At 40.3% G+C, this 25,590-nt stretch overlaps 3 protein-coding genes across 5 annotated transcripts; 2 read left to right on the top strand and 1 right to left on the bottom strand.

Moving 5' to 3' along the window:
• Window positions 1-118: 118 nt before the first annotated feature.
• mastl (microtubule associated serine/threonine kinase-like) lies at window positions 119-6,439 on the bottom strand. 2 transcript variants are annotated; one of them, XM_080306096.1, is made up of 13 exons: window positions 5,924-6,439; window positions 5,701-5,838; window positions 5,480-5,619; window positions 5,301-5,389; window positions 5,104-5,210; window positions 4,800-4,959; window positions 4,286-4,434; window positions 3,080-4,150; window positions 2,598-2,739; window positions 2,452-2,472; window positions 1,407-1,520; window positions 1,194-1,295; window positions 119-842 (listed from the first exon to the last, which is right to left on the bottom strand). In XM_080306096.1, the coding sequence occupies exons 1-13, from the start codon at window positions 6,092-6,094 to the stop codon at window positions 685-687; spliced, it is 2,562 nt and encodes an 853-aa protein (XP_080162222.1). In that variant the 5' UTR covers window positions 6,095-6,439; the 3' UTR covers window positions 119-684. The 2 variants fall into 2 exon arrangements, with proteins under 2 accessions (XP_080162222.1, XP_026035837.1); XM_026180052.2 differs by lacking the exon at window positions 2,452-2,472.
• A 156-nt stretch (window positions 6,440-6,595) lies between these two features.
• LOC113029275 (ATP-dependent zinc metalloprotease YME1L1-like) lies at window positions 6,596-16,565 on the top strand. Of its 2 annotated transcripts, none has more exons than XM_026180054.2 (18): window positions 6,596-6,844; window positions 7,409-7,528; window positions 9,775-9,943; window positions 10,041-10,142; window positions 10,687-10,796; window positions 11,610-11,760; window positions 11,882-11,965; window positions 12,385-12,558; window positions 12,685-12,837; window positions 12,924-13,056; window positions 13,145-13,207; window positions 13,491-13,603; window positions 13,792-13,947; window positions 14,077-14,228; window positions 14,318-14,444; window positions 14,940-15,013; window positions 15,521-15,607; window positions 15,697-16,565. In XM_026180054.2, the coding sequence occupies exons 1-18, from the start codon at window positions 6,809-6,811 to the stop codon at window positions 15,865-15,867; spliced, it is 2,175 nt and encodes a 724-aa protein (XP_026035839.1). In that variant the 5' UTR covers window positions 6,596-6,808; the 3' UTR covers window positions 15,868-16,565. The 2 variants fall into 2 exon arrangements, with proteins under 2 accessions (XP_026035839.1, XP_026035838.1); XM_026180053.2 differs by having other exon boundaries at window positions 11,882-11,989.
• Window positions 16,566-17,031: 466 nt separating this feature from the next.
• On the top strand, window positions 17,032-25,291 carry pks1 (polyketide synthase 1). Its single transcript, XM_026179267.2, has 6 exons — window positions 17,032-17,474; window positions 17,593-17,746; window positions 18,841-19,001; window positions 19,099-19,302; window positions 19,390-19,571; window positions 19,662-25,291. The coding sequence occupies exons 1-6, from the start codon at window positions 17,417-17,419 to the stop codon at window positions 25,140-25,142; spliced, it is 6,240 nt and encodes a 2,079-aa protein (XP_026035052.2). The 5' UTR covers window positions 17,032-17,416; the 3' UTR covers window positions 25,143-25,291.
• The last annotated feature ends 299 nt before the right edge of the window (window positions 25,292-25,590 follow it).

Below are 25,590 nucleotides of genomic sequence, written 5' to 3'. Positions count from 1 at the left end.
CCCACCTTGTGTAACTGCTCATCTCCTTGTATTCCCTTCACATTTAATTTCTTTAAGAAGTGTATAGTTGAGATTTTTCTCCAAATAAAATTCTGCAAAAATACTCAAAGCACACATCTTGTTACAAACAGGTTTTATTTCTTTTTTCCTCAGAATTAAGATAAAATTGTGCATGTAGCAAGAATTAACCAGTAGTGTGGAAAACTGAGCGGATACAACAATCAAAATTAGAAACATTACATAAAAGAAGTCCTGCTGGGATAAAGTAACAGTCTTGTCTTGAAACAACGCTACACTAAATTTACACAGTATATAAGACATTATTTATGAATATGTTTTTCTTCAACACTGAAACATGACATTTGTACCAGTACAGCAGAAAATGGAGCATATTAACTTTAACATCCTCACAACAAAATCAAGCACCAGATAAAGGGATGCCTTGCTAGTAGAGTAATGCAACGCAGTAGTGCTAACATTAAAAAGATATTTCTTGTAGCTAAGTGGCCCTTTTTGATTGCGCAAATGTAAAATGTTTTCTTTAAAAACAATATTACAACAGCGAACGGAAAAGCCACCCTAATCCACATCTTCACCTCGCATTTACTTGCAGAAATCCAAGGTAATGGTCTGAAGTGTTTAAAAATCACTCTCGCATCATACATTCGAGCGAGAGAACAACTTCTAAAGACTGAAGCCGGACACGGCAATGTGCTGAGCATTGTTTCTCGCATCAAAGTAAGAGGTGTCGGTTTCGTCGTCTGGTTGAGGTATGAAAGGCATCGGCTGGTTCTGCAGGTTGTCCCAGTCCAGGCCGTGAAACAGGGGGTGGCACTTCAGTTCTAATGGAAAATATAGGCAAATGACAAACAGCAAAACACACAACAGCCCATTTCTTCTTCTTCTTTTGTTTTTGAGAACATAGGTCCAAATTAACTTCCAACTTCTAAAGTCGGTATAAGTATTTTATGTTAAGTTAATCAGTTCTAAAATGGGGTGAATTTTCTGTATTTACATTACATTTTTCCTTATTTATTCATGTTTAAAAAATATAATAATTTGTATTTTTATTGATGTCTTTATTTCTGTTTGGATGACAAATACTGTTGAAATTTTCACTTCATGGGATAGTTATTTATAAAGCCAGTTGTTTCTTTCTCTTTTGGTCTTTTATTTTGAAAGGTGGTCTCTACCTTTTAAGCCAGCGCGCTTTGTCATGTCCATGGTCAGCAGGATTTCAATGGCATTCCTGGAGTCTACAGATAACTCCTCCTCCCCCTCAGGCCAGGGTATATCTACAATAGTTGATAGTAACGTAGGCGTGTTGGTAATCGAGAAGAAGCTTAATGAGTTACATATTTTAGATGGTTTTGTGTTTGAGGGTTGGAAGAGAAGAGCAAACCCACCTCTGTTCAGAATATTCTGGAAGACCAGCTGGGGCGTCTCGTCATTGAATGGCGGCACACCTGTGAGGAACTCGAAAAGACACACACCAAGCGCCCACCAATCCACCATGAAGTCTGCCCGGGTAGACGACGACGACAACAACAACAAAAGAAGAAGGAATAGTCACATTTTTGTACAGCCGTGGGCCTCAAACGCCTCACTTTTCCCTGTGATTTCTGTTAGAGTGCACACTAACTGCACCGCAGTGGCAAAAGCAGGGACTACGTTAGATACTGAGTACTGGGGAAGAAAACATTCTTTCATTCTCACATACAAAAACCTAAAAACAAATCATTAGGATTGGTTTGTATTAAAATTTGATGTCAATTAAAACAGGCAGAGTTAATTGAGGGTAAAAGAAACAGGGTGCCTGCAAACGTTGTGCTTCTCAAGACTTATTTTTTAGTTCTCGATAGCTGCACAGACTTAAAACCATGATTACAGTTATAAGTCTCTACTACTGAGCGAATAAGACAATAGATAAATAAATCCATGTCACAGAAGTCAAATAGCAGCGATCAAGCTACAAAATGGCATTGTGCAACTGCCAGGCGACACTGCCCTCAATGTGTTAACATTTGAATTAATAACAGCATGGCAGATCAATAAGTTATTATTAGATGATATTTTGTGTGATGCCAGTGCCACTGTGCATTGACAGTGTGTCAGAATTGCTCAAATTCTATAGATTTATAAGAACAAAAAGAAGAAAATCTTTTTTTGCCAAATTAAAAGCACATCAGCCACAGCTAATCTGATTCCCCTGCTGGCACAATGGTGTTAAAAGAGACTTGAAAGACCCAATGCTTTAACCTTTAGAATCACACACTTGAACCACCATCCCTTTCCCCTTTAATTAGGCCCACAGTTTGTTCACCGATCCAAAGGGCAGAAACAGCGGGGAAAGGGAAACGGGGCAGGAATCCGCTCACTTCCTACAGCGTATTAGCAGGACGGGGAACATGCAAGCTCGCTTGCAAAGAAACATTAATGTTAAAAACTTACCACACTGACCACTTCCTGAAACTAAAAGAGAGTGCCTGTCACAAGAGCTACAATGTCAAGAAAACTATTCAGTTAAAACAAGACTGAGACTGACTGACTTTGGCTTTGTCATCGTTACAGAACTTTTGAAGATTTCTCTCTCTTACCATGTGGTTTTCCCAGAAGAAGCTCTGGAGCCAAATAGTCAGGGGTTCCTAAAATTGGTACTCTCTCAACAGGCAGTGCTCCCCTTCGGACACTCTTTGGAGTCCTGTAAGGGGTATGAGAGGTCGACATGGGCTGAGGAGTCTGAGGAAACAAAAGCATTAATTTCATTAATATGTACATAATGTATTGAATCATAAATGTAACCTGTGACTGCCAAACTTTATTAAAGTGGTTGTCATTGTCAGATATGTAGAAGATCTTCGAACTTCAGTTAAAGAGGGGCAACCAATTAGAAGAAAGTCAACTTAAAGTCAGAGGACAGGAAGTTGATAAGATAAAAAAGCAATTGATTTAAATTGTGAGACAAGCAAAATTACTCTAGTTGAGCACAAAAATAAAAGTACTGTCTTAACAATGAGAGCATCAGGTTGCGTTTCTGGGGCTATGCAGACTGCTGTATTCCTCGTCCTTCCGTGCCTACCTGATAGAGAGAACCACTGGAGCTGGGTCTCTTCTGCACTGGTGTTGCAGCTCCAGATGCGACGTTATAAGAAGCCGTTGTGGACACGTCCATAGCTTCCACAGATCCAATGCTAAGTCGGGACACCCCAGACACGTTGGACCGATTAATGGAGCTACAATAACTACGGAAGGCCACGACATTTCGCGGCTTGAGGAATAAAGGGGACTCCGCATCACTGCAAGCGAGCTCGGGAAGTCGGTTCGCAAAGAAACCGCGAGATTCATCTCTCTCCAGAAAATGACCAAGTTTAGGTGTTTCAACAGTGGCCACAGGAGTTTTTGGTAGTGATGCAGTATAGAAGGAGTCTTTACTTTCTTTGTCCTCCTCTGGTGATAATGAATTCCTGTGTTTGACAGGCTCAGTTGGCTGGAGGGATGGATGGCTGTCTATAGTGAAAGACATTTCGTGCATAGACCCGTCAGAGTCCATGCTCAGGTTCCTACAAATGTCACTTGTCCCAGGAAGTGGTGACGTGAAACTCGTGTGTGACAGGTCTTTGGCTCCACCTTCAAATATATCCTCCACCGGCTCTTCCAGTTCATAAAACAGACTTTTGGCTACAGCAACGGGACTGGAGCGCTTCGGCACCCGCTCTTCAGTTGCCTCGATCCCTTCAGTGGAGACCATGAAGTCGCCTATTTTGATGGTGGAAAATGTTCCAGTCAAGCCAGTGTGAAACCTCTCAGTCTCCACAGGAATCTCATAGAACCTCTTGTAGTCTGTGTTTCTCTTTTTGGCTCGGATCTCTGGCGTCCCTGGACTTCTTTGTAAATCTGAAAATGTTCTCTTCACAGATGAGGGAACTGCTAATTGACAAACATTCTCCTGAGCTGTGGAGACAGACTCCTGGTTGTTCGTATGGGATTTATTTTCTACAAGATGAGCTTCATTTGACTTTTTTGATTGACTGCAAGAGGCCTTATCAGAAAAGCAAAAAGTGTCCCGTTTTGTGGGCGGACTGTCCTCTTTGGGCACCTTCAACTCAGATCGCCCTCTCCCGTTCTGGTCATTCATGTGTTCATTCTCTTTCTGAAGAAAAAAAAAGTCACAATATGGAATGAAATGTGAGTGAGACACTTTATGAACAGGAAACTCCAAGCCAAAAAACTTTATTGGTCTTTAATTACACATGGATAAAAATAAGAATTAAGAAAATCCACTTACCTCCTCACACTCCCACAGTGGACTGGTGCCACCGTCAGTGTCAGTAGTGCTGCCTGCACTCATCGTCTGAAACCTGCTCCTGGTCTTCATCAATGTGGGAGTCAGATTTTTTGTCAAATTATGAGGACTAAACACGCTGCTCTTTGGTCCTATCAGATAAAATTTAGAAGAAAAAAACTGAATAAAGGCGAAATTAGCATACATTTTCATTATCTGCATAACTCGTCTTTCCACGTGAACAAAGAATGACAAAATGCCAAGAGGATAGCTCTTGGCTGTCTACTACAGCCTGACAGCATCAGCTAATAATGACCTATCACTTAAAAATCTGCGTCATATGCTTTCATGTTGTAACTTCATGGTATATTGATAACCATTTTGTTACCAACTTTAAAGCATGTATTTAACGGGAACCCTTAATATTTCCCCTTTTTAGTAAAATTTCTAACATAATGTAGGCAAAAAGAAAATAAATAAATCAACCCCCCAAAATAAAATGTCCTTGATGACATACTCAGTTTCCAAGGGTAGCGAGCAGGTGAAGACAGGCGATCTATTTTCTTCATTACAGGAGAATCAAGAGATTTATTCCTTGGTTTTATTTTGCCGCACGACATGGGACTGGACACCACAGTAGCGCTGCAGTGACGCTTGCCTTCTGCTGCTGGTGTATTCTGTGTTTAACAGAATAAAGGAAAAAATAGGAATTATGTAACACACACACACACACACACACACACACACACACACACACACACACACACAAAACAACACATCTGATTGTTTTCCTGCATGTGAAGTTATTTGAATTCACTTACAAATCCAAGGGAGCTGATTAAAGAGAGGACTTGGCCTGGCGTGCGGGAATAATCCTTCTTGGGTTTAGCCAAAGATGGGGTAGTGAGGATATCCATAAGACTCAGCTCTAATATAGAAAGCACAGAGGTAAAGGAACTATTAATAATATTTCTAAAGGTGATGGTTACAATGTGCAAAAGCTGCTGGGAAGTCAAACCTCTGTCCAGCTTGACTTTAGAAAGGCCAAAATCTGTTAGTTTAATGTGGCCTTCGTTGGATATGAGCATGTTGTCTGGCTTCAGATCTCTGGGAAAAAAATTGTTACAGTTCAAAAATGCATATTGACGTCGATCAAATTGAATGAAAGTGCAAGATTTGCATGCACTGTAAAAGTACCTGTGAATTATACCATGACGATGGAGATAGTCTAAAGCCAGTGCGACCTCTGAGATGTATTTTACAGCCATATCCTGGTCAAAATAGCCATAGATATGAAGGAGAGATTTGACATCTCCACCAATGAGGTATTCCATTACCTGTAAGCATAAACAATGACTTAATAAACGGGGTCATTAACATGTTTAACGCGAGTCTATTTTTTCATCTCTGGGCGTTACCAGATAGATCTTGGTGGCTGTTTGAAGGGAGTAAAACAGGTGAACCACGAAGGGACTTTTGCTCAAAGCGAGGGCATCTCGCTCTGCCTTCAGCTGGTTTGTCATGTTTTTATCCACCATATCGGCTTTCTTCATCACCTATGAGGCAGAAGAAATGTGCATTTAAGTAGGCTAGATCTCCCTTTAATGATTTAGAATAAGCACAGGTTAAAAACCCACTAACCTTAATGGCATATAAGCGTGCGTTGCAGTTCTTACGTGCAAGGTAGACCTTGCCAAAAGCCCCGCGGCTGATGGGCTTCAGCACGACGAAATCGTTGATAGACGGCGGTTTAGGGTGATGACCTACAGATTTCACGTCGGCGCACGAGCGATGCTCTTCCTCTGCGTCCATTATTTAACTGCTTTAAAATGAGGGTTACGTCTGTGTACGCCAGCCAGCTCAAAGTAAACAACACGCACTTGCAAAAGAACGGATTCTCTGGTTTGTTTTGAAATTTTGAATTCCGCAGATCTTTCACGGGGACCCCACTTAGTTGTCCAAGAAAGCGCCTGCGTGAAAAAGAACAACCTGTACTTGAACAACCTGTGTAGTGTAATTAGACGCTAGTTAATTTTGGCCGTCTAATTACAATTAAAACAATTATTTACCAGAAATCCATTATTTTGGAAACTGTTTTTAAATTTTGATCAGGCACTCACGAGCAGACCAAAATGAGAAGAACGTGAAAATTAAATAGAAAAATTAATAATAACTGCTACGCTTTTTTTACTGTAAGGCACCTGATGCAAGTGAAGATTTATTTTGTCATTTCTATGCATTATAAATTAATTTTAATGAGTTCAATGAAACAATCGCAATGATGCAAGCATCACCCGGTAGTAGTTCTTCTTTACGTCATTTTGTAGTCCGTTTGACCTCAGATGCCGGGGGATCCATTTGGCGTTGTTAGCTGAAAAAAAAGTTGTGTAACTGTTGAAAGTTGTGTAACAAGGAAAACCAAAAGGACGCCCCTTTCGGGAGGACGCATTCATTTGGGTTATATAGAGGGTCTGTCCTTACAAACCAGCCCTCCAAAGTCCGTTTTTGTAGCATCCATCGGCAAAAATGTTTTCGCTGTCTTCGTCATTTCAACCACAGCAGGTAAGCCGACTAGATAGCGGTTTATTGACTTGGCTAGCTCATGTGTGTTCTTCTCGGAGTGAATTTAGTCTTTAGTTGTAAGTTAGTGTTTATTTTAGGACTGTTATGGGAGTTATATCGACATGTAGCTCTGCTGCCTGTTGCTTATTTGACCCCCTTTTCCCCTTTAGCTCGCCTAGTGTTAGCAAGAACATTACTCTAGAATAAGCCTATGCTTACGTCACGCTGTCACCCTGTGTCGGTGCGGAGACGAGCGTGATATGTGAGGTTTCGGTCGTGACTTTACCCAGAGATACGTGAAGGAAAATTTAGGTTAATTTAAACAAAGTATTTGAAAAAAATCATTCAAAGCGTAGAGGTTACGTAACTCGTCTGCCGTATGTGGGCCAAACCACTCTATGTGCAGAATAAAACTGACATAACAGTCCTGACCACGCTGTCTCCGCCTGGAAGTCTCATTTAAAAACAAAAAACAAGTAGAATGGGAAACGTTAAATGTACATGCAGAAAATGTGAGGTGCTATGAGAGTGTTTTAAGCTACTGCTGTTCTTGTGTCTTCCCAGATGATAGTGCCTCTCAGCCAGCTCATCAATGCCCTCCACTCTCTGAAGAATTCAGCCACAGCTTCAATCCAGGCTCTTCACAAAGACTTCAGTCCAGAGCACAGTTCATTTCTGAGAGAGGTGAGCTCCATCTCCTGAGGATAGTAGCTGATGGTGACATAGTACATGTTTTGTTAAAGTGGACTATCTGAGGTAAACCACAGATCTGTTGATGGCGACTTTATGGAAGTATGTTTATGAGTAAACTATTGAACTACTCTTAACACTAAAAGTCTTGGTTACCAAAATTGGAAAAAGAAAACCCTCATCATCCTCGTTAGAGATTTTACCTGTTTGGGACTCTTCTCTGGCTCTGCATTAGACAGGTTTTCCTCATATTTATCTGACTGGGCTTTCTCTGTTAGGTTGAATATATTCTTCTCCTTTAACACTGTTTCTCTAACCTGTGAGCTGCAAGGCTTAATCCTGGGTCCATTATTGCCTTTCGTTCTACATTCTTCCTTTAGCTGGCATTATTAGATTTGTTTTTTTCTGAAAACCTTCATCATTTTCATGCCAGTAAAATGCATATACAGCTGAATTTCAAGCCTTATCAGCTGGATAGATTGTCCAACCTAACTGAATGTTTATCCGGATAAGTTACTGGATCTCCAGTAATTACTTTGCTATGTATTCCAAAAACACAGAGGCTGTGATTATAGTTCATTGTGTTGCTTATCTGCTAAGTCCAGTCTTCATAATCTTGGTGTTATATTTGATTCCTCTCTGGGCTTTGACTCACATGCAACATCTACTTTGACGTACCTGTTTTGTTTTTTCAATTTAAGGAGTATTTCTAAATTGCAAGGTATAGTTTTCTCAGATGAACTTGAGAAAATGTTATGACTGATATATCCTAGTAAGCAAGCTTGTGTTACTCCTGTTTTATACTCCTTACATTTGTTCTCAGTTTATTTTAGAATAAAGAGCACTATCTAAACTTCTTCTTAAACACGCTCTTGCTCACAGTCTGAGATCCTAGGCTCAGAATTTGTTGGTTGTTCCTCAGGTGAGATTGAAGACTGGAGGCTATTGCATTTTTATTGTGACTATTTCTCATTTTTATTTATTTTTCTGTGTCATCTTTACTTATGTACTTACTTACTTTTAGGTGATCAGTTGCTCCATAGAGTAGGGCAGGGCAATATGGCCAAAAGTATTTATCACGATATGATAATATATGTCGTGTCCAAATTCATGGGCTGCATCCTCCTGAGGACCCGGCCTTCGCAGTCTACGTGGGCCAGGTCCTCAGAAGGTCGGGTAGGCCGGAAGTAAACGGCCGTGAAATTGGACGGTCCAGCCTTCAGATCTGCGTCACTGCTGTCTCGGTGGAGTTTAATAAACTCGGCCATCTGCTCCTTGCTATCTAAAATATAACAGGACACTGGCGTAAATTCTCGACTGTCTCATACTTCTGTTTAATAAGTTTTCTGTTTAATCAGTTTTCTGTTTGACGTTTAGTCAGCTGTGTAAAAACCAAGGAGGAACCCACCCGGGGGATTAATAAAGTTTTATTTTATCTAATCTAATCTAATAACTTTAATCTCAGCCAAACCGATTTACTCACGAACAAACAAAACACTGAAAAAAGCCCAACAATAACATTTTTAGGTTGTCTAAGTGACTTATATATTACGTTTAACCCGAGCAGCGAAAGTCCGCGGTGATCTGAAAATGATGTGCCGGGAGTTGTGCCGTTCTCGGCCGCATCAGTAACCCTCGAGCTCCCGGCTAGCTGTCGAGCTGGTGGGTAGCAGACGTCTCCGAAAACGTCGAAGCACTTTTGCAAATATGCGATATCTTGATAAACCGAGCAGATATTTTATGTTTACACAGCTACTTTCTCGCCTGAAAATATGTTAAAAGTTTATTTTGTGACCCAGAAAGATTAGTAAGAGTAATTTTAAAACTTAGTAGCGGCCGCCATTGTTGAAAACTGGAGTTTGGCTGGGCCGCGCTATGAATTCTGGGATATGGTAGGCCATGAAGGACACACCCAACCCATCCTTCAAATTCGGGGAAAAGGAGGACTCATTTGTCAGCTGCATTCGGAGGAGTCTACGAATTTGGACAGCCTTCGGCGCGTCGCTGTGACGTAATCGGTCTACAAATGCGGCCTCAGGAGGATGCAGCTCATGAATTTGGACACGACCATAATATGTGAACAAAGGCACTGCGCACCTGCGTTTACCCATATTCTATCGCGATATTTCATTTTCTTATTATTGCCTAACATTATACTGGTATTACCGTGAACAGTATGATATGGCCCAGCCCTACCTTAGAGTTGTAGATGACCTACCTTTGCTGTCCTTCACTTAAAGCCCAGTGTGAGTCTGAAGGATCTGGGTCTGTCCGAGCTCAGGGCGAGTCAGCTGGACGAGCTCGTCAGCAGGTTACTGCCTACACCGGGACCAGAAGAGCCTCCCGCTGTTCCTTCGATATGGAGAACGAGCCACGTTTCTGCAGACAGCTTCTTTCACAACAAGCACGGTGAGCAGCTCAGTCGAGCTTTATTTATTTAACCAGATGTTTTAATGTGAAACAGACCTTGAGATTTTTTTCTCTTTTTGTACGATTTGTCTCACAGGGTTCTCACACAGGAATTTGGGGCTTTTTGGCTCACGATTATTCCACAGACAATACCACAGCCCACTAAGACAAGCTTGCTCAGAACTACAGTTTTTGCCTGGTAAGAAGCTGACGTTATACAAACTTAGTGGCATTAAAGCCCCTTTCAGGCATGCACTCCTTTCCATTTATCTGAAGGCACCTGAGCTTTTTTGGCCTCATGCCTGAGTGAAAAGTCAAAACACAATCTTACAATTTATACAGGTCCAATATATATGTTCTGTATATGCTCTTCGTTACGTTGCTTAGCTCTCAAAAAGCAGTCTTGGTTTAGGCCTTCAATAGCAGTAAGACGGAAAAAGCAATTTGGGGCTATCAATGGCTCCACTGGATGGCTTTCACTGTCCTTAACACTCAGTTTCACTTTACAACAAACAGGTTCTGTTTGTTATGAGTTGGTCTTCACAGCAGGGCCTGAGCTAAAGACACTGGCAATGATTACATTTTCAAAAGTGTAGTTACATGCGATTAGAGCACAGCTAGACTTACTTATGATAAACAGCTGTCATTTTAACAGACTGAAGAAGCCAGAAATCTTATATACCCCATGTCTGAAAAAGGTTAAAGATACTTGACATATAGTCACATGTTTTCTGTCTGTGTAGTATGGGTCCAAAGTCGCGGTTTCAAGACACTTCGATCAAGGACCAGACGGGCGGAGTCTGGTTATGACGGTCCCGTGGAATCTGAAGCCTACACTCCAGGCTTCATGAAGGTATGCCACCACACGACTGATGTATCTGTTACACTGTTATGAATACAGACTGTTGGTTAATCCAACATAAATTCTGTATTTACTGAATAAGCATTATTTCTCGGACACTGCACAGTTAGTTATGCAGTTAGAATGAACAACATACCGTAGTTTTCGGGTCATAAGCTGCTACTTTTTCCCCACACTGTGAACACTGCGGCTTATACTGACGTGCGGCTAATGCATATTTTCTTTCATGCGGCCAAAAATATTTTGCCTGGTAACAGTAGACCAATAAAATTGATAAGTAGTATATATACGGTATTTATTTTTACCGGTTGTTAAGAGACGTTGTAATGTTGTTTTTGCACTGTTCTGTAAAAAAAAACATAAGCAACGTAATTTGTGTGTTACCGATACGTACGTATACTTAAAATTAGCCATGTTACAGGCGCTGTTCGAGGAAAAAAAGCATTTGCAGTATGTATTTTTGTATGTTATCATAACGTCTATGTTACCTTATGGAATAAATTAATTAAACGTTAAAAATCCTCACGTGTAATATTTCTGTGTAAATATCTCATATTACAAGTGCAACGCATACGGCTTAAAATCCGGTGCGGCCTGTACAAGTACAAAATTGATTTTCTTTCTAAAATTAGAGCATGCGGCTTTTAATCAGGTGCACTCTGTAGTCCGGGATTTACGGCACTTTGACCCTTTAGCTCGTTCTACAACTTGACCAAGTCGTTGCAGATTTTGAGTTGCTATTTGAAGCACACATTTAAAAGAGGGGGGAAAGCAGATTTACATGTCTACTTTTTTCCCTCTCAGGGATTGCTCTTGAAAGAAAAAGGAGTCGAGGCGCAGTCTTTGGACCAAGTGATACAACAAAAAAACCTTCCAGAAAACCAGCAGGAGGCTTTCAAGACGGGTTTCACTGAGGGGTTCATGAGGTCTCAAGCTTTGACTCAGAGAACACAAGGCATGTGGTCCAGACAAAGACACAGTTACCTGTTTTTCATTATAACAGTTGGTGGCAGTGCTGAGCTGAGTACAAAGATGAAGATTGGCTGATTTGTTTTTTTGTCTGTTATGTTTTACAGACTCACTGAGGAGAACCAGGTTGATCCTCTTGGTCCTCCTCCTCATTGGTATTTATGGCCTCTCAAGAACCCCGTTTCTCTCCGGTAAAGGCCCCTTTTCTGATGCTGGTTTGTTTCAGTCTTCATTCTTTAAGCTTTCAAATTAAATCGTAATCCTATATGCACACTGCCTGCTGATTTACACCTTCCAAGGGTGCAAAAGCATTAGAAAAGAAGTGTTTCACTTAATGTTCACCAGATTTTCAGCTTAAATATTCATATATATATTTATGTATTTATTACAATAATGTACTAGTGCGCATGTAGGGTTTGACAGATTATTTTAGTGCATGATACTGTGCTTTAACATATAAATATCTATACAAACTATTTTTTATTTCATTACTGTGTTCGTGCTTTATGAATAACTGGTAGAAAATAAATGTGTGCTGCAGGAAGCAGCTGTTTCTGTCAGACATTGCAAATATGTATTTATTGAACTGATTATTTTGGGGATCTCGTAGTGAGGTTCCGCACCACATCCGGTCTTGACTCTGCAGTCGACCCCATCCAGATGAAGAATGTGACATTTGAGCATGTCAAAGGAGTGGAGGAGGCAAAGAGCGAACTGCAAGATGTTGTTGAGTTTCTGAAAAACCCACAGAAATTTACCGTTTTGGGTGGAAAGCTGCCAAAAGGTATCGATGCTGCTAATTCTTTTCATCACTTTTTACTGATCATTAAGAAAATTCAGTGAATTGAATAGGGTGGGGTTTTTTTGTTTTTGTTTTTTTTCTTATGCGTTTCTGTTTGGGTCTCCTCAGGGATCCTGCTTGTTGGTCCCCCAGGCACAGGAAAGACTCTGTTGGCACGAGCCGTGGCCGGAGAGGCCGATGTTCCTTTTTACTACGCCTCCGGATCGGAGTTTGATGAGATGTTTGTGGGCGTTGGTGCGAGCCGAATCAGGAACCTTTTCAGTAAGCTTACTGGATGTGAGAAATTTTAGTTACACTTAAAATTGTATTTTAAAAACGAATATAACCTCTATTTTTGTGTTTTGCAGAAGAGGCAAAAGCCAATGCTCCTTGTGTCATCTTCATTGATGAGCTGGACAGCGTAGGTGGAAAGAGAATAGAGTCCCCTATGCATCCTTACTCCAGACAAACCATCAACCAGCTGCTGGCTGAAATGGATGGGTCAGTGTTAGTTAAACTGAATAGAGTGATAAGTGGTGTAGATACCTTAAATTTACAGTTGCTAATGTTTCGTTTTGCTCTTTTACAGATTTAAACCAAATGAAGGAGTCATTGTTATTGGTGCTACAAACTTTGCTGAAGCGTTGGATAAGTATGTAAACATTTAGGATGAAATGCTTTTTATGTATGCCATAAACATGTTAAGTTTTTTGTAAAGTGACAGTAAAATTAAACCATTTTTTAGCATTTACTATCAGAGGTAGTTATTGTGCAGTTATGCAGCTTCTGATGAAACACATTCGTTTTACAGATATTAGTAAGACGTTTTGAGTGTCATTTTGCGATCGTTTTAAGTAGTATTTGTTCTCCTAAATAAAACTTCAACAGAATAAACTTCTGTGTACTAATTATTGCTGCTTTGCATCACTCTTTAGCGCTCTGGTTCGACCAGGAAGGTTTGACATGCAGGTGACGGTCCCTCGCCCTGATGTGAAAGGCCGCACAGAGATTCTCAACTGGTACCTCTCCAAGATCAAAGTAGACCCAGGTAGGTCTGGGTGTAAAGTATTCAACAATATTAAGGATATCTCCAACTACCTTTAGATCTCATCCTTTTTTTCTCCTATTGTCCTTCTCTGCTGGAGCTAAGCCTGAGAGGAAACCTGTGTTTGCCATTTTTCTAAATGACGCCATTGTCTTTGATCACCTTTACAAACACTGTTTGTTCTTTCCCAGCCATTGATGCAGAGATTATTGCCCGAGGCACAGTGGGCTTCTCGGGGGCAGAGCTCGAGAACCTGGTCAACCAGGCAGCCCTGAAGGCAGCAGTGGACGGGAAAGAGATGGTCACAATGAAGGACCTGGAGTTCGCTAAGGACAAGATCCTCATGGGTAAATGAGTGATCACGGTGCAGCCCACAGCACTACATTTCACATTACACTGATCACCTGTACATTATTAAGTGAGGAGACAGGAACACCATCATGATTATTTCTTTATGTTTCCATTTCACATTTCAGGCCCTGAGAGGCGGAGTGTTGAAATTGACAAGAAGAATAAGACCATTACCGCATACCACGAGTCCGGCCATGCCATTGTTGCCTATTACACCAAAGATGCAATGCCCATCAATAAGGCTACTATCATGCCTCGAGGACCAACTCTGGGCCATGTGAGCTTTTGTTACAGTTTTGCAGTATTGTACGTATTTCTGCTGGGGGGTTTTTTGGGTTTTTTTTGATAAACCGTGCCGTGTTTTAGGTGTCGATGCTTCCAGAGAATGACCGCTGGAGCGAGACACGAGCCCAGCTGCTGGCTCAGATGGACGTCAGCATGGGCGGCCGAGTAGCAGAGGAGCTCATCTTTGGGAACGATAACATCACCACAGGTACGAAACACAGAGGGACTGATTGGTAGGACATGATTCATAAATATAAAATGCTTGAGCTATGAATAGTATTTTATGATTATAACATTTAAAGGTTTATCAGGTTAACACCTGATTTTTGGTCAGAGGGCCCGGTGGCGCCAGTGTCCTGCAGCCTCGCCTCTGTCAGTGCGCCCCAGGGCAGCTGTGGCTACAATGTAGCTTGCCATCGCCAGTGCGTGAATGTGTGTGTGAATGGTTGGATGACTGAATGTAGTGTAAAGCGCTTTGGGGTCCATGGGGATTAAGTAAAGCACTATACAAATACAGGCCATTTACCATTTAACACCCTGGGATTTTTCTTTTTTCCAAGTATAAATACACTTATTTGTGTGCTTTTATCAACATAAGAAAATAAATTTGTGTGGTTTGAAGAAGTTCTTATAAATTACTAGTCTCTAGACTTACACTCTGATTGTTTGGAAGATGACAAAAAAACGTTGTTAACCATTTCAGGTGCCTCCAGCGACTTTGATGGTGCAACCAAAATCGCAAAATTGATGGTGACCAGATTCGGCATGAGTGACAAGGTGAGAATTTAGACTTGTGTGGCAGATGATCCCTGTGGGGTTTTTTTTTTTTTTGTTTGTTTTTTTTGTTTGTTTTGTTGTCTGTTTTTTGTTCCAATCAGCATTTAAGGACTTAGAGGTGCTGATCTGGGCTTTAACTGTACATACTGCTGCAGACGTACGTCTTTATTTACAGTAAGATACAAGTTATGAAGCCATACACAACAATTGTCCTCAGTCAATTTATGTCAGCCAAACTTTGTTATATTAAAAGCAAACACAGTAGCACATCTACAGCAACTGTATTGAATGAATTAATCTTGAAGTTAATACAAATCTGTAATAGAAGAAGAAGAGGGGAGTGGACCTAAAAACTGCAGTCTCTAACATTACTGTGTCATTGGGTGTAATTACACACAGCTCAGTGAAAAGCCCTTTGTAACTCGCTTTACAGTAATCACTAGCTACAAGTGGTCGATGCATGAGTAGACCCATTGTTCATTCATCTTGGTTATGTGTTTGTTACAGCTAGGTGTCATGACCTATGGAGACATTTCAAAGCAAAGCCCCGAAACACAAGCAGCCATTGAGCAGGAAGTCAGAGCTTTACTAAAGGTGAGCAAAATATGTGTCATTTAAAAATAATAATTAGAATTTTTTTCTATTCTATTTCTCAAAATGTTTTTTCTCTCTCTTTTATTTAGGACTCATATGAACGTGCTAAGGATATCCTCAAGACTTACAGTAAGGAGCACAAGAAGCTGGCTGATGCCCTCCTAACATATGAAACTCTGGACGCCAAAGAGATCCAGATGGTGCTGGAGGGCAAATCACTGGACCACTATAGACCTCAGCAGCAGCAGCAGGCGTTGTAGACTCATACATATATATGCACAACTGTGCAATCAAGCACAGGCCTTTGGGAGGCCTTGTTTTGTTTGTATCCCTTTTATTGTCAATGTGAAGATGACACTGAAACAATCATCAACGCTTTGATACGTCTCATCATTTACTTTCCTTCAGTGATTTGTAAATCATCTCAGTTTAACTGTGTGAAAATAACTATTTGTTCTCCCCAAAAAGTCACAAAGATGGTTTCATTCAGGGCATTTTTTTCTTTCTCAGCTCTCACAGGGAGAGAAAAACAAAACCTCAGCAGCGGTTTATGCACCAAGGTCATATTTCGTCTCATATGAATTTGTTTGCCGTCAGATTTTTCTCACATATTTGTACTAACCAGTGATCACAATGGGACCTTAAAGTACCTTAAGCTGGAAAGTACCTTTTGGCTATGACCAGGCACAGGTGCTACTGCTGTTCATTGTTGAACTCTTCAGGTTAGAGGTTTTCTTTTTTCTTTTTTTTTTTTTAATATGCTTGCATTTACCATATACATATCTATTTTCCTTTGTTCTTATTTATTGAAGTGCCCAAAGGTAAGACCAGCTGTAGCTGATAAATGAGAAGTTGTGTATATACTGTAAGCTTGTAAAAGAAATGCATTGGTGCTTCTGTTTGTGTCTTTAGATTAAAGCCTTCATAAAGCTCAAATAAAGATTCCTCTTACAAATCAGCCCTGATTCTTCTTTTGGGGTTTGTTTGTTTGTTTTGTGGTTCTTAAAACAAGTTGTAGCATTAACACATCATCACCTTATAAAACTGATAAAAAGGCCTTAGTTAATTATTAATATATACAACAAATAATATCTAATATATGTCTCTACATTGCTTAGAATTCAATATAATTCAGGTAGCAGAGTTTATTGAAGCCTTTTCCACTGTTATCTGTCATAGCTGAAAACAGTGGAAATTAACCTTAATCAAAATATTCGTAAGAGCTAGAATACTAAACCAATCAGCTGAAAGACTGTAAAGTACTCCAAAGAACTGATGGGAATTTCAGGTCAATATTAGTGATGGTTTATAGATTTTAAATAGTGCTTTAAACCATTAAGTATGTGTGATATCACAGTGAAATTGACAAATGTTTACAGCACCTTGTTGAATCTAGACTAAAGTGGCTGATGAGTGTATTTTCTAATGTTACACAGTGTCAAAGAATATCATGCTTTTGGAAATGCAGACAAAATGACAAATCAGATTATTTAATCTACTGAGTGGCACATTTCTAACATTGCATCTTCTGTTGGCCAGTTAACAGGAGCAAAGGCTTAATTATGGCTGCGGTTAAATTACCTTCAACCTGCCATTAGTGTCTTAAGTTCCAGGTGACTCTGGGGGAGAGGCTAAGAGACTAAGACACTGTCCTATTGTTTCATCTATTTAAAAAGGCTGGTGCAACACTACTAGTTCTGACCAAAAGCAGCAACCAGTGCGAAACATTTACTATGAAGAAACTTGAAATTTCATTTTGTGTTTTCAAAAAAGCTCTCAGAGCAATCTTATGATTGCCCCAAAGGAACAATGGAGGACGCTGATGATGACATAGCTGTTATTGGGATTGGATGCAATTTTCCCGGAGGTACAACCTCATTTTGACACCATTTAAAGCAATACTGAATATCTGCATTTTTTTTTCTCCAAAGGTCGAAATTCTAAGATATTGTATACTCAGGTTGTTGTGATACTTTATATTTTAGGTGAGGGGGTGGACAGTTTCTGGAGGGTTCTGTTGGAGGGAAAGAGCTGTGTGGTGGATATTCCAGCTGAAAGGTTTGACACCACTCTTTGGTATGATGCAGAAGGTAACAAACCTGGGAAGATACAGACAACCAAAGCAGCTCTAATAGAAGGGTGAGTTTAAAAATGTTTTAACTACTCTTAATAAATGGCAAACTCATTGTTAATTTGTTATTAAGTTGTTAACGAAAAAAAAATAATTGAAACTGAAATGTTAGTATTCTTATTGATGTTGTTGCTTTTAGTTTGTTGGCAGTCAGTAATTACAATGTAATAAAATTATTAGACTGTTTATTCACAATTAATTGGTTAATTACTAATCATTTGTAAGCTTTGATGTAACATTTATGAGTTTACGTTGTAAACTAATGGCTAGTTGGCTTGTAATTTAAAATGTTATGTGTTATGTTTATATTCATATTTACAATGTTCATAATATAATAATTCATAACAAGCATTATAAAGATTATATTATTTTATTCATATATTTTATATATTTTTTATTGTGCTTTTATCTTATATTGTTATATTATGTTTAGATGAGATCATAAAGCTGCAGCTTATAGTTATGATACATCGTTAAATTGTTAAATGTACCAAATTTATTGATTACAATTTGTAAACCTTAAAGGACAATTATGAAGTTTAACCTGGTGGGTGTAAAACTTTGTATTTTCTGGATGGGAAACAACTCATGGTTGTCCTTTGAGTTTGTATGACCTGAGTGCCTCCTTGCCTGCTAGTTAACAATTAACACACTTAAAAGCTGCTGTGTGGTGCACAGCCCTCAGAGTAAAGGACAGAAATAGGCTTAATCTAAGCCTTTCAGGACAAAAAAAAGTGGATACAGTTGAAGTTAGTAATGGCCTGTTTTTGACTTGTTTTGTTTTTGGTTTAACACAATGACAAAAATGTTTGGTAAAGGTCAACAAAAACATAATACAGTAACATTAATAAAATTTGTATGCAACAACAGCTTTGCATCAGAATGTAAATGGAAGTGTCTGTTGTTAGCTATGACACAATACAGGATTTGTAAAGTATTGTGTATAACACAAACTACTAACAAAGTGACATAAATTACAAATGACCAGTGATTAGTAAACTGTATTATTTCTTTGTTACCTACAAGATATAAAAGTTTAATTAAGTTATTTTTTTCTTTGAAATTTTTGAATTATGATGGATCTACTTATTTTATATTCTAGGTTTAATGAGTTTGATTACAAGTTTTTTGGTATTACTGAATCGGAGGCTGACTTCATGGACCCTCAGCAGAAACTTCTGCTGCAGTGTACCTACAGGGCATTAGAAGATGCAGGAATAGCTATGGAAAGCATCAGTGGAACCAGAACTGGTGTCTACATAGGTACTCTTGCTATCATCTATGATACATTAAAAATCCTTAGCAATTTTAAAAATCCAGCAATTTTAAGTCTGTTTTGATTGTGACTGTGCTGCTGCAGGTCTTATGAACAGGGATTATGAGATGCTCAGAAATAATAGCCCTGGCACAATAACCCACTACAATGGCACTGGGACGGCCATGAGTCTTGCAGCCAACAGGATTTCCTTCACCTTCAATCTGACTGGCCCTTCTTTTGCCATCGACAGCGCCTGCTCATCATCTTTGGTGGCTCTTCATGTAGCCAGCCAGGCTATAAAGCATGGTAATATACTTATGCTTGGCTGCCAAAAAAATAAACTATTGGATGATGTATACAAATTAATTATTTAACGACCTTTCTTTCAACCAGGAGACTGTGAAATGGCACTATGTGGAGGAGTTAGCTGTATAATTGAGCCGAAGGTATTTGTTGCCCTCAAACAGGCAAGCATGATCTCACCTGAAGGAACAAGCAAACCTTTTTCTGCCCATGCAGATGGCTATGGCAGGGGAGAGGGCTGTGGTGTAGTACTTCTCAAGCATTTGAAACATGTAGGTTGATGATTTGATCTTTAGTGTCAAGTAGTTTTATATAATTGAGATACTATCCAGTCTTCTAATGATGTGACTTTCTTTGTCAAGGCTTTAAGAGACTGCAACAAAATATGGGGTGTTATCAGCAAGACAGCAGTCAATCAAGATGGGCACTCCGTCACTCCAATCACCAAACCCTCCATGGTTCAGCAAGAGGAGCTGCTGAGAAGAATCTACTCTAACTCCGACATCATGAACGTTCAATATATAGAGGCACATGGGACAGGAACCCTTGTTGGAGACCCAATAGAAGCGGGAAGCATCTCGAATGTCATTGCTAAACCCACTCGTTCTGAGACACTTCTGATTGGGTCTCTAAAGGGCAACATTGGACACACAGAATCTGCAGCTGGAGTGGCTGGACTCATTAAGGTACTGCTAATGATGAAGTACAGCACTATTGTTCCCTCAGTTTTCTACTCTGAAGATAGTTCAAGTATAGATGTAAAAGCCTTGAATCTGAGTATTCCAACTAAATCTGTTAGGTGGGAGACAAATGGGCCAATGGGAAGGGTGGCTGGGATCAACAGCTTTGGGTTTGGAGGTACAAATGCACATGTAATTGTAAGACAGTATACAAATGCTACAGTTCCCTCTCCAACACCGAAAGACTGTACAAAAGTCTTTGTCATATCTGCAGCGTCTGAGAAATCATTAAGCCTGTCCATCAGTGACACCCATGAAAGACTTTGCAGGAACCAGTCAGTTGATTTGCAGGCACTCTCATACACCTCAGCGTGCAGAAGAAGTCATTACAAACACAAATATAGGAAGGCCTTCCTAATATCTTCTCTCTCAGATTTAGAACACCAGTTAATGTCTGCACTGAAGGCTAAGGTTCAGGCAGTAAGGTCTAACATCCAGGTAGTCTTTGTGTTCTGTGGAAATGGGATTGCCTACAAGGGGATGTGCAGGCAGCTAATGAGTAAGCTTCCTGTTTTCAGTGATAAGGTGAGAGAAATTGAGACTCTCTTCCAGAGTCATGGATCTTTCAGCATGAGTAGATGGCTTTCTAGTGAGCATGATAACAATGATTTCAATGAGCCAAATGTTGTGCAACCTCTTCTATTTGCGATTCAGGTCAGCATTGCTACTCTTTTGAAACACTGGGGTATTAAACCTGATGCCGTGCTTGGCCACTCAGTTGGAGAGGTTGCTGCTGCTCACTGCTCAGGTCTCTTGTCTCTGGACAATGCTGTCAAGGTGTTGTACCACCGTAGTACTCTCCAGGGCAAAGTCAAAGGAGGGAAAATGCTCGTGGTTGGCAATGTGGCTGTAGATAAGGTATTAAAAATTCTTCCGAACTTTACTGGGAAAATTAGTGTAGCTGCTTTTAACAGCCCTCAGTCCTGCACTCTGTCAGGAGATGCTGATGCCATAGACACCCTCCATGAGAGGCTGAAGAGCATCTTTAAAGATGAAACTCTCTTCCTTCATGTCTTAGATGTTCCAGCAGCCTACCATAGCCACATGATGGATCCAGTATTAGAGGACATTAAGAGAAGAATAGATGTTTTAGATACCAACAACATAGAGTGCAAACTGTTTTCAACAGTGACTGGAGACAAATGTTCAGATGGTGATTTCAGCTCAGGCACATACTGGGCCAAGAACATCCGAGAGCCTGTTTTATTTGAACAAACGCTCCGTGCTGCCATCAAAGACAAGTCGACGAGGGGAAATGTGGTCTTTGTGGAGATTGGACCTCGTAGGGCTCTCCACAGGAACATATGTGAGACCCTGGGCAATGATACCGTAGTTCTTCCCACCGCAAACCCTGATAAGGATTATGGCACAATCCTCTCAACAGTGGCAAAGCTATTTGAACTTGGCATGAATGTGGACTGGCATAAGCTACACAGGGGTTTGGAGACATTGCCCACAGCTCTTCCAGTCTATCAGTTTGACAACACAAAGAAAGACCTGAATTTTGAATCCGTGCGGAAAGGTGATGAGCATTCTTCCTTTACTCCCCATACACTCATGTCCCAGATAAAGAGGGATAACAAAGAGTTCATGAGCAACCTCTCTTCAGAGACCGTGCCATACCTTTGGGAGCATAAAAACAACAGCATTTCCATTGTGCCGGGTTCATTTTATGTCGAACTAGCTTTTGCCTCTGTGATGGCAAGTTTTAAGCCACGTAAAACTATTACCCAGCTCCATCTCAGTGTTAGATTTGAAAGTGTGTTAACACTCAACTCACACTCTCAACAACTGAAAGTGAGAGTAGAACATGGAGAGAAGGAGGGCTCATTTGCAATACAGTCCTCTAATGCAACGCATGCCTCTGGAAGGTACACATATCAAGATATCAAGCCATTGTTAGAGGAATCAAACATTTGTCCTCGAATGATCTTCCAACGGTGCAAGTTGGTTTGGACGAGAAATGAGATCTATTCAATTCTTTCTCAAGCAGGATTTGAGTATGGCCCTCTTTTCAAACAGCTTGATGATGTGCATTTTGGGGATGAATTCAAGGAAGCTGTGATGGAAATTCAAGTCCCTGGTGATCTTCTGAAACATCTTCATGACTATTTTATTCATCCTGTGCTGCTTGACTATTTTCTGCAAATGACTGCTATGTTAGCAATGGGACAGCTAACAGTCAAGCAGGGATTCCCTTCAGGTATTACAGATATAGTCATATCAGCACCACTGCAGGAAGAAATGATTATGTACTTGCGAGCAACTCAAGAAACTCCTGACTATACTGATGTGTGCGGTTGCTTTTCCACAAGAGAGGGCAACGTATTAGTGGAACTTAAGGGGGTCAGGATTTCATTCGTGGGCTGCAGCTCAAATGTTTCCCAGTCACTGTTCTTCCAAAATGAAGCAGTTGCTGTTGAAGAAGAATTGCAAAATGGCAAAATAAGAGCAATTGTTTTTGAAGATAACCTCTGTATTGCTAAAGGACTTGAGCCATATTTGCACCCAGAATCAATCACTGTGGAGAGCAAAGAGCACTTGAAGGCATACCAAGTTCGAAATTTAGTGCTCCAGTGTCTCACCAGCAGAGTGGATGTGGAAAATATTCTCTTCCTTTGGGGTGTTGATAACCTCACTCATCTTTCATCTGAAAAGATGCTGGACTGCTTGATGACTTGTTGTGAGATTTTTCACCATATTGTTCTGGCTGTGAAAGAGAGCAAACGCTCATGCTCCGTCCATGTCATTACTTACAGATCATCAGAAATGTGTGTGGATCATATCAGCCCTGGTTTTGCACTTTCTGGTATGATAAGGGCTTGTGCAGCAGAGTTGGCAGATCTTTCTTTTCAGCTGATTGACCTTGCTTCTGTGACCAGTGAAAACATACAAACACTTGCTCAGGTAATAAACACCTGCAGACACCAAGAGGTTTGGATCAGTAAAGGGAAGGCAGCAGTAACAAAAATGGCACGGACCAGATTGACAGATAAAGCTTTGTTTGATGGTGAAACACATTCAGTGAATCCAAGAGACTTTGTTCTACACAGTACTGATCCATACAGTATAGCCCATTTGTCTGCCACCCACTGTGACACTAATGGAAAAGCTCTCCAAGAGAAGACAGCTGAAATTCAGCTAATCAGTGTTTGCCTGCATTCATCAGATTACTTCCCTGTGACCACTTCTCAACTGATCTTTGGTAAGGCAATGTACTGGAACAAGCATACATCACTGAATCACAGACTTCTGGCTCTAGATTTCAGTGGCATTGTCACAGCTGTGGGGAAAAATGTCAATAATCTGAGAGTTGGAGACCATATTGCGTCATGTTACCCAGTTCATGCCACCTCAAAAATTGTAATTCCTGAAGCAGTGTGCTACAACATTAAGACATTTCCATTTCTAAAAGAGACTCCATGTGTGTCTTATTTCATACTGGCATGGGAGATCTTGCAGAGCATACTGTTTGAAGATAAAAAGCAGCACAGAAAGTTGACTATTGTTTCCCCGAACTCAGGCTCTGCTCTGACGAAGGTTCTGGCTCTCACAGCAACCAGGTCAGGCTGGAGTGTTTCCTCTCAGTCACATTTCACTGGAGAACCTCCATGTTTTGATGAGAGTCACGCATTCGTTCTTTTGCCACCATTTGATGCCGCTTGGCAGGAGATGTATGACAATGGGGCTCTTGAAAAACACATGATTTTCGTGTTTAGCAGTCATATGCCACCCTCAGTCTCAGACAGATTGTTTACTCCAAAGAGCGAACACATTCATGTGCATAAACTCGATGTGGATTATGTTCTCCAGAAAGCTTATCTACAAGCACGAAGCAGGAATATCTGCAACTGGTTAAAATCATTAGGCTTTGATACAGGATCTCTACCTCTAAGAAGGGAGTTGTATCTGTATTCAGACTCAAAAGTGTCCTGGTCCCGTACAAAACCTGAGTCCTATTTCACAACAGAGACAGTGCAGCAAATAGTTTTAGGCCATGAAGAATCGTGTAGCCTGGCATCTGAAATCCCTATGTTTGCAATGCCTAGACAACTCTTTAAACAAAGTTGTACTTATATCGTAACCGGTGGGCTGTCTGGTTTGGGTCTTGAGACAGTTAAGTTTTTGGCCCACAATGGTGGAGCTTGTATTGCAACTCTGTCAAGAAGAAGACCTTCTGATAAAACACAGTTTGAAATGGATCTCCTCCAGAAAAGATACAGGGTTGCTATCATAAACATCCAGTGTGATGTTTCTGTGATGATGCAGGTAGTTGATGCAATTTCAAAAATTGGTGAAACATTCCCTTGTTGCCCTATCAAAGGAGTGTTTCACAGTGCTGCAGTGTTGCACGATGCATTGATTGAATCTCTTGATGAGTCTCTCTTCAGAAAGGTGCTGCAGCCCAAAGTTTGTGGTGCTCTAAATCTTCATTATGCAACACTGCACAACAAACTGGACTTTTTTGTGTGCTATTCTTCCATCTCATCAGTCATTGGCAATGCCTCACAATGTAACTATGGTGCAGCCAATTCTTTCCTCGACCTGTTCTGCCATTATCGACGAAATCTCGGCCTATCTGCACAGTCCATCAACTGGGGTCCTTTGAACCTTGGTCTCCTGCTGAACAAAGATCATTTACAAAAGTTTCTAGAGGCAAAGGGGATGATGATAATGGATGTTTGTGAGGTTCACGAGACACTTAAAAAGAGTCTTTTGATGAACAGACCCCAACAGGTAATATGCAAATTCAGCTTTAAAAATCTCAGTATCCATGTCCTTTCGCAAAATGGGTCTCTCAGAAAGCGATTGTTACCTTTGGTAGAAATGGAGCTCAAAGATGAAGTACATAACAAACCCAAAATCCCAAGTTCTTCCACATATGAACATGTGAGGAATATTGTGAGTGAAATAATCAATGTAAGTGCAGAGGAACTGGATCATGACTCCAATCTGTGTGCTTTGGGGATTGACTCGATGTTAGCAATGACTCTGCAGAACAAGATTTTCCAGGAGACAGGCGTAAATATACCTTTGGTTGTAATACTGGACCCAAACAGTACACTTACCAGTTTAGTAACTAATGTGTTAAAGAGTGAATAATTAATTGCTATTCTATTACTACTGATGACATTTTAACTAAACAGTTACATTTGTCTAACTTGTTAAATAAACCCCAGGCAGTGTTTTCAAAGATAGTTGGAGCTAATTAGCTAAAATAAATATTTACCCAGCTTCTAAACAAACCCTAAATTCCATTTCATTTTACTTTTCTACATTTATTGTATTGATTGTATGTATAGATTTTAAATGATGCTAAAGTCCATTAATTTGAGTTCCAGGGGAGTAAATGTCGTACATACATTGCTAACATCCTGCTAATGCACGCTATTTTGTTATCTAATGGTTTAGTACAGTACATCCTGTCCCCATGGCACAGGCTTTTCTTTATGTTTTGGCCTTTTGTCCACATGTAAATGGAATTTTAGGTCACTGAAAACTGAGCTTTCAAAACCCTCCTTTCAGAAACTCTGCTTAAGTGTGGACAAGG

This window comes from Astatotilapia calliptera, chromosome 9 (assembly GCF_964374335.1).
Source record: "Astatotilapia calliptera chromosome 9, fAstCal68.1, whole genome shotgun sequence".
Taxonomy (NCBI): Eukaryota; Metazoa; Chordata; class Actinopteri; order Cichliformes; family Cichlidae; genus Astatotilapia; species Astatotilapia calliptera.
This window is presented reverse-complemented; position numbering and strand designations above follow the sequence as displayed.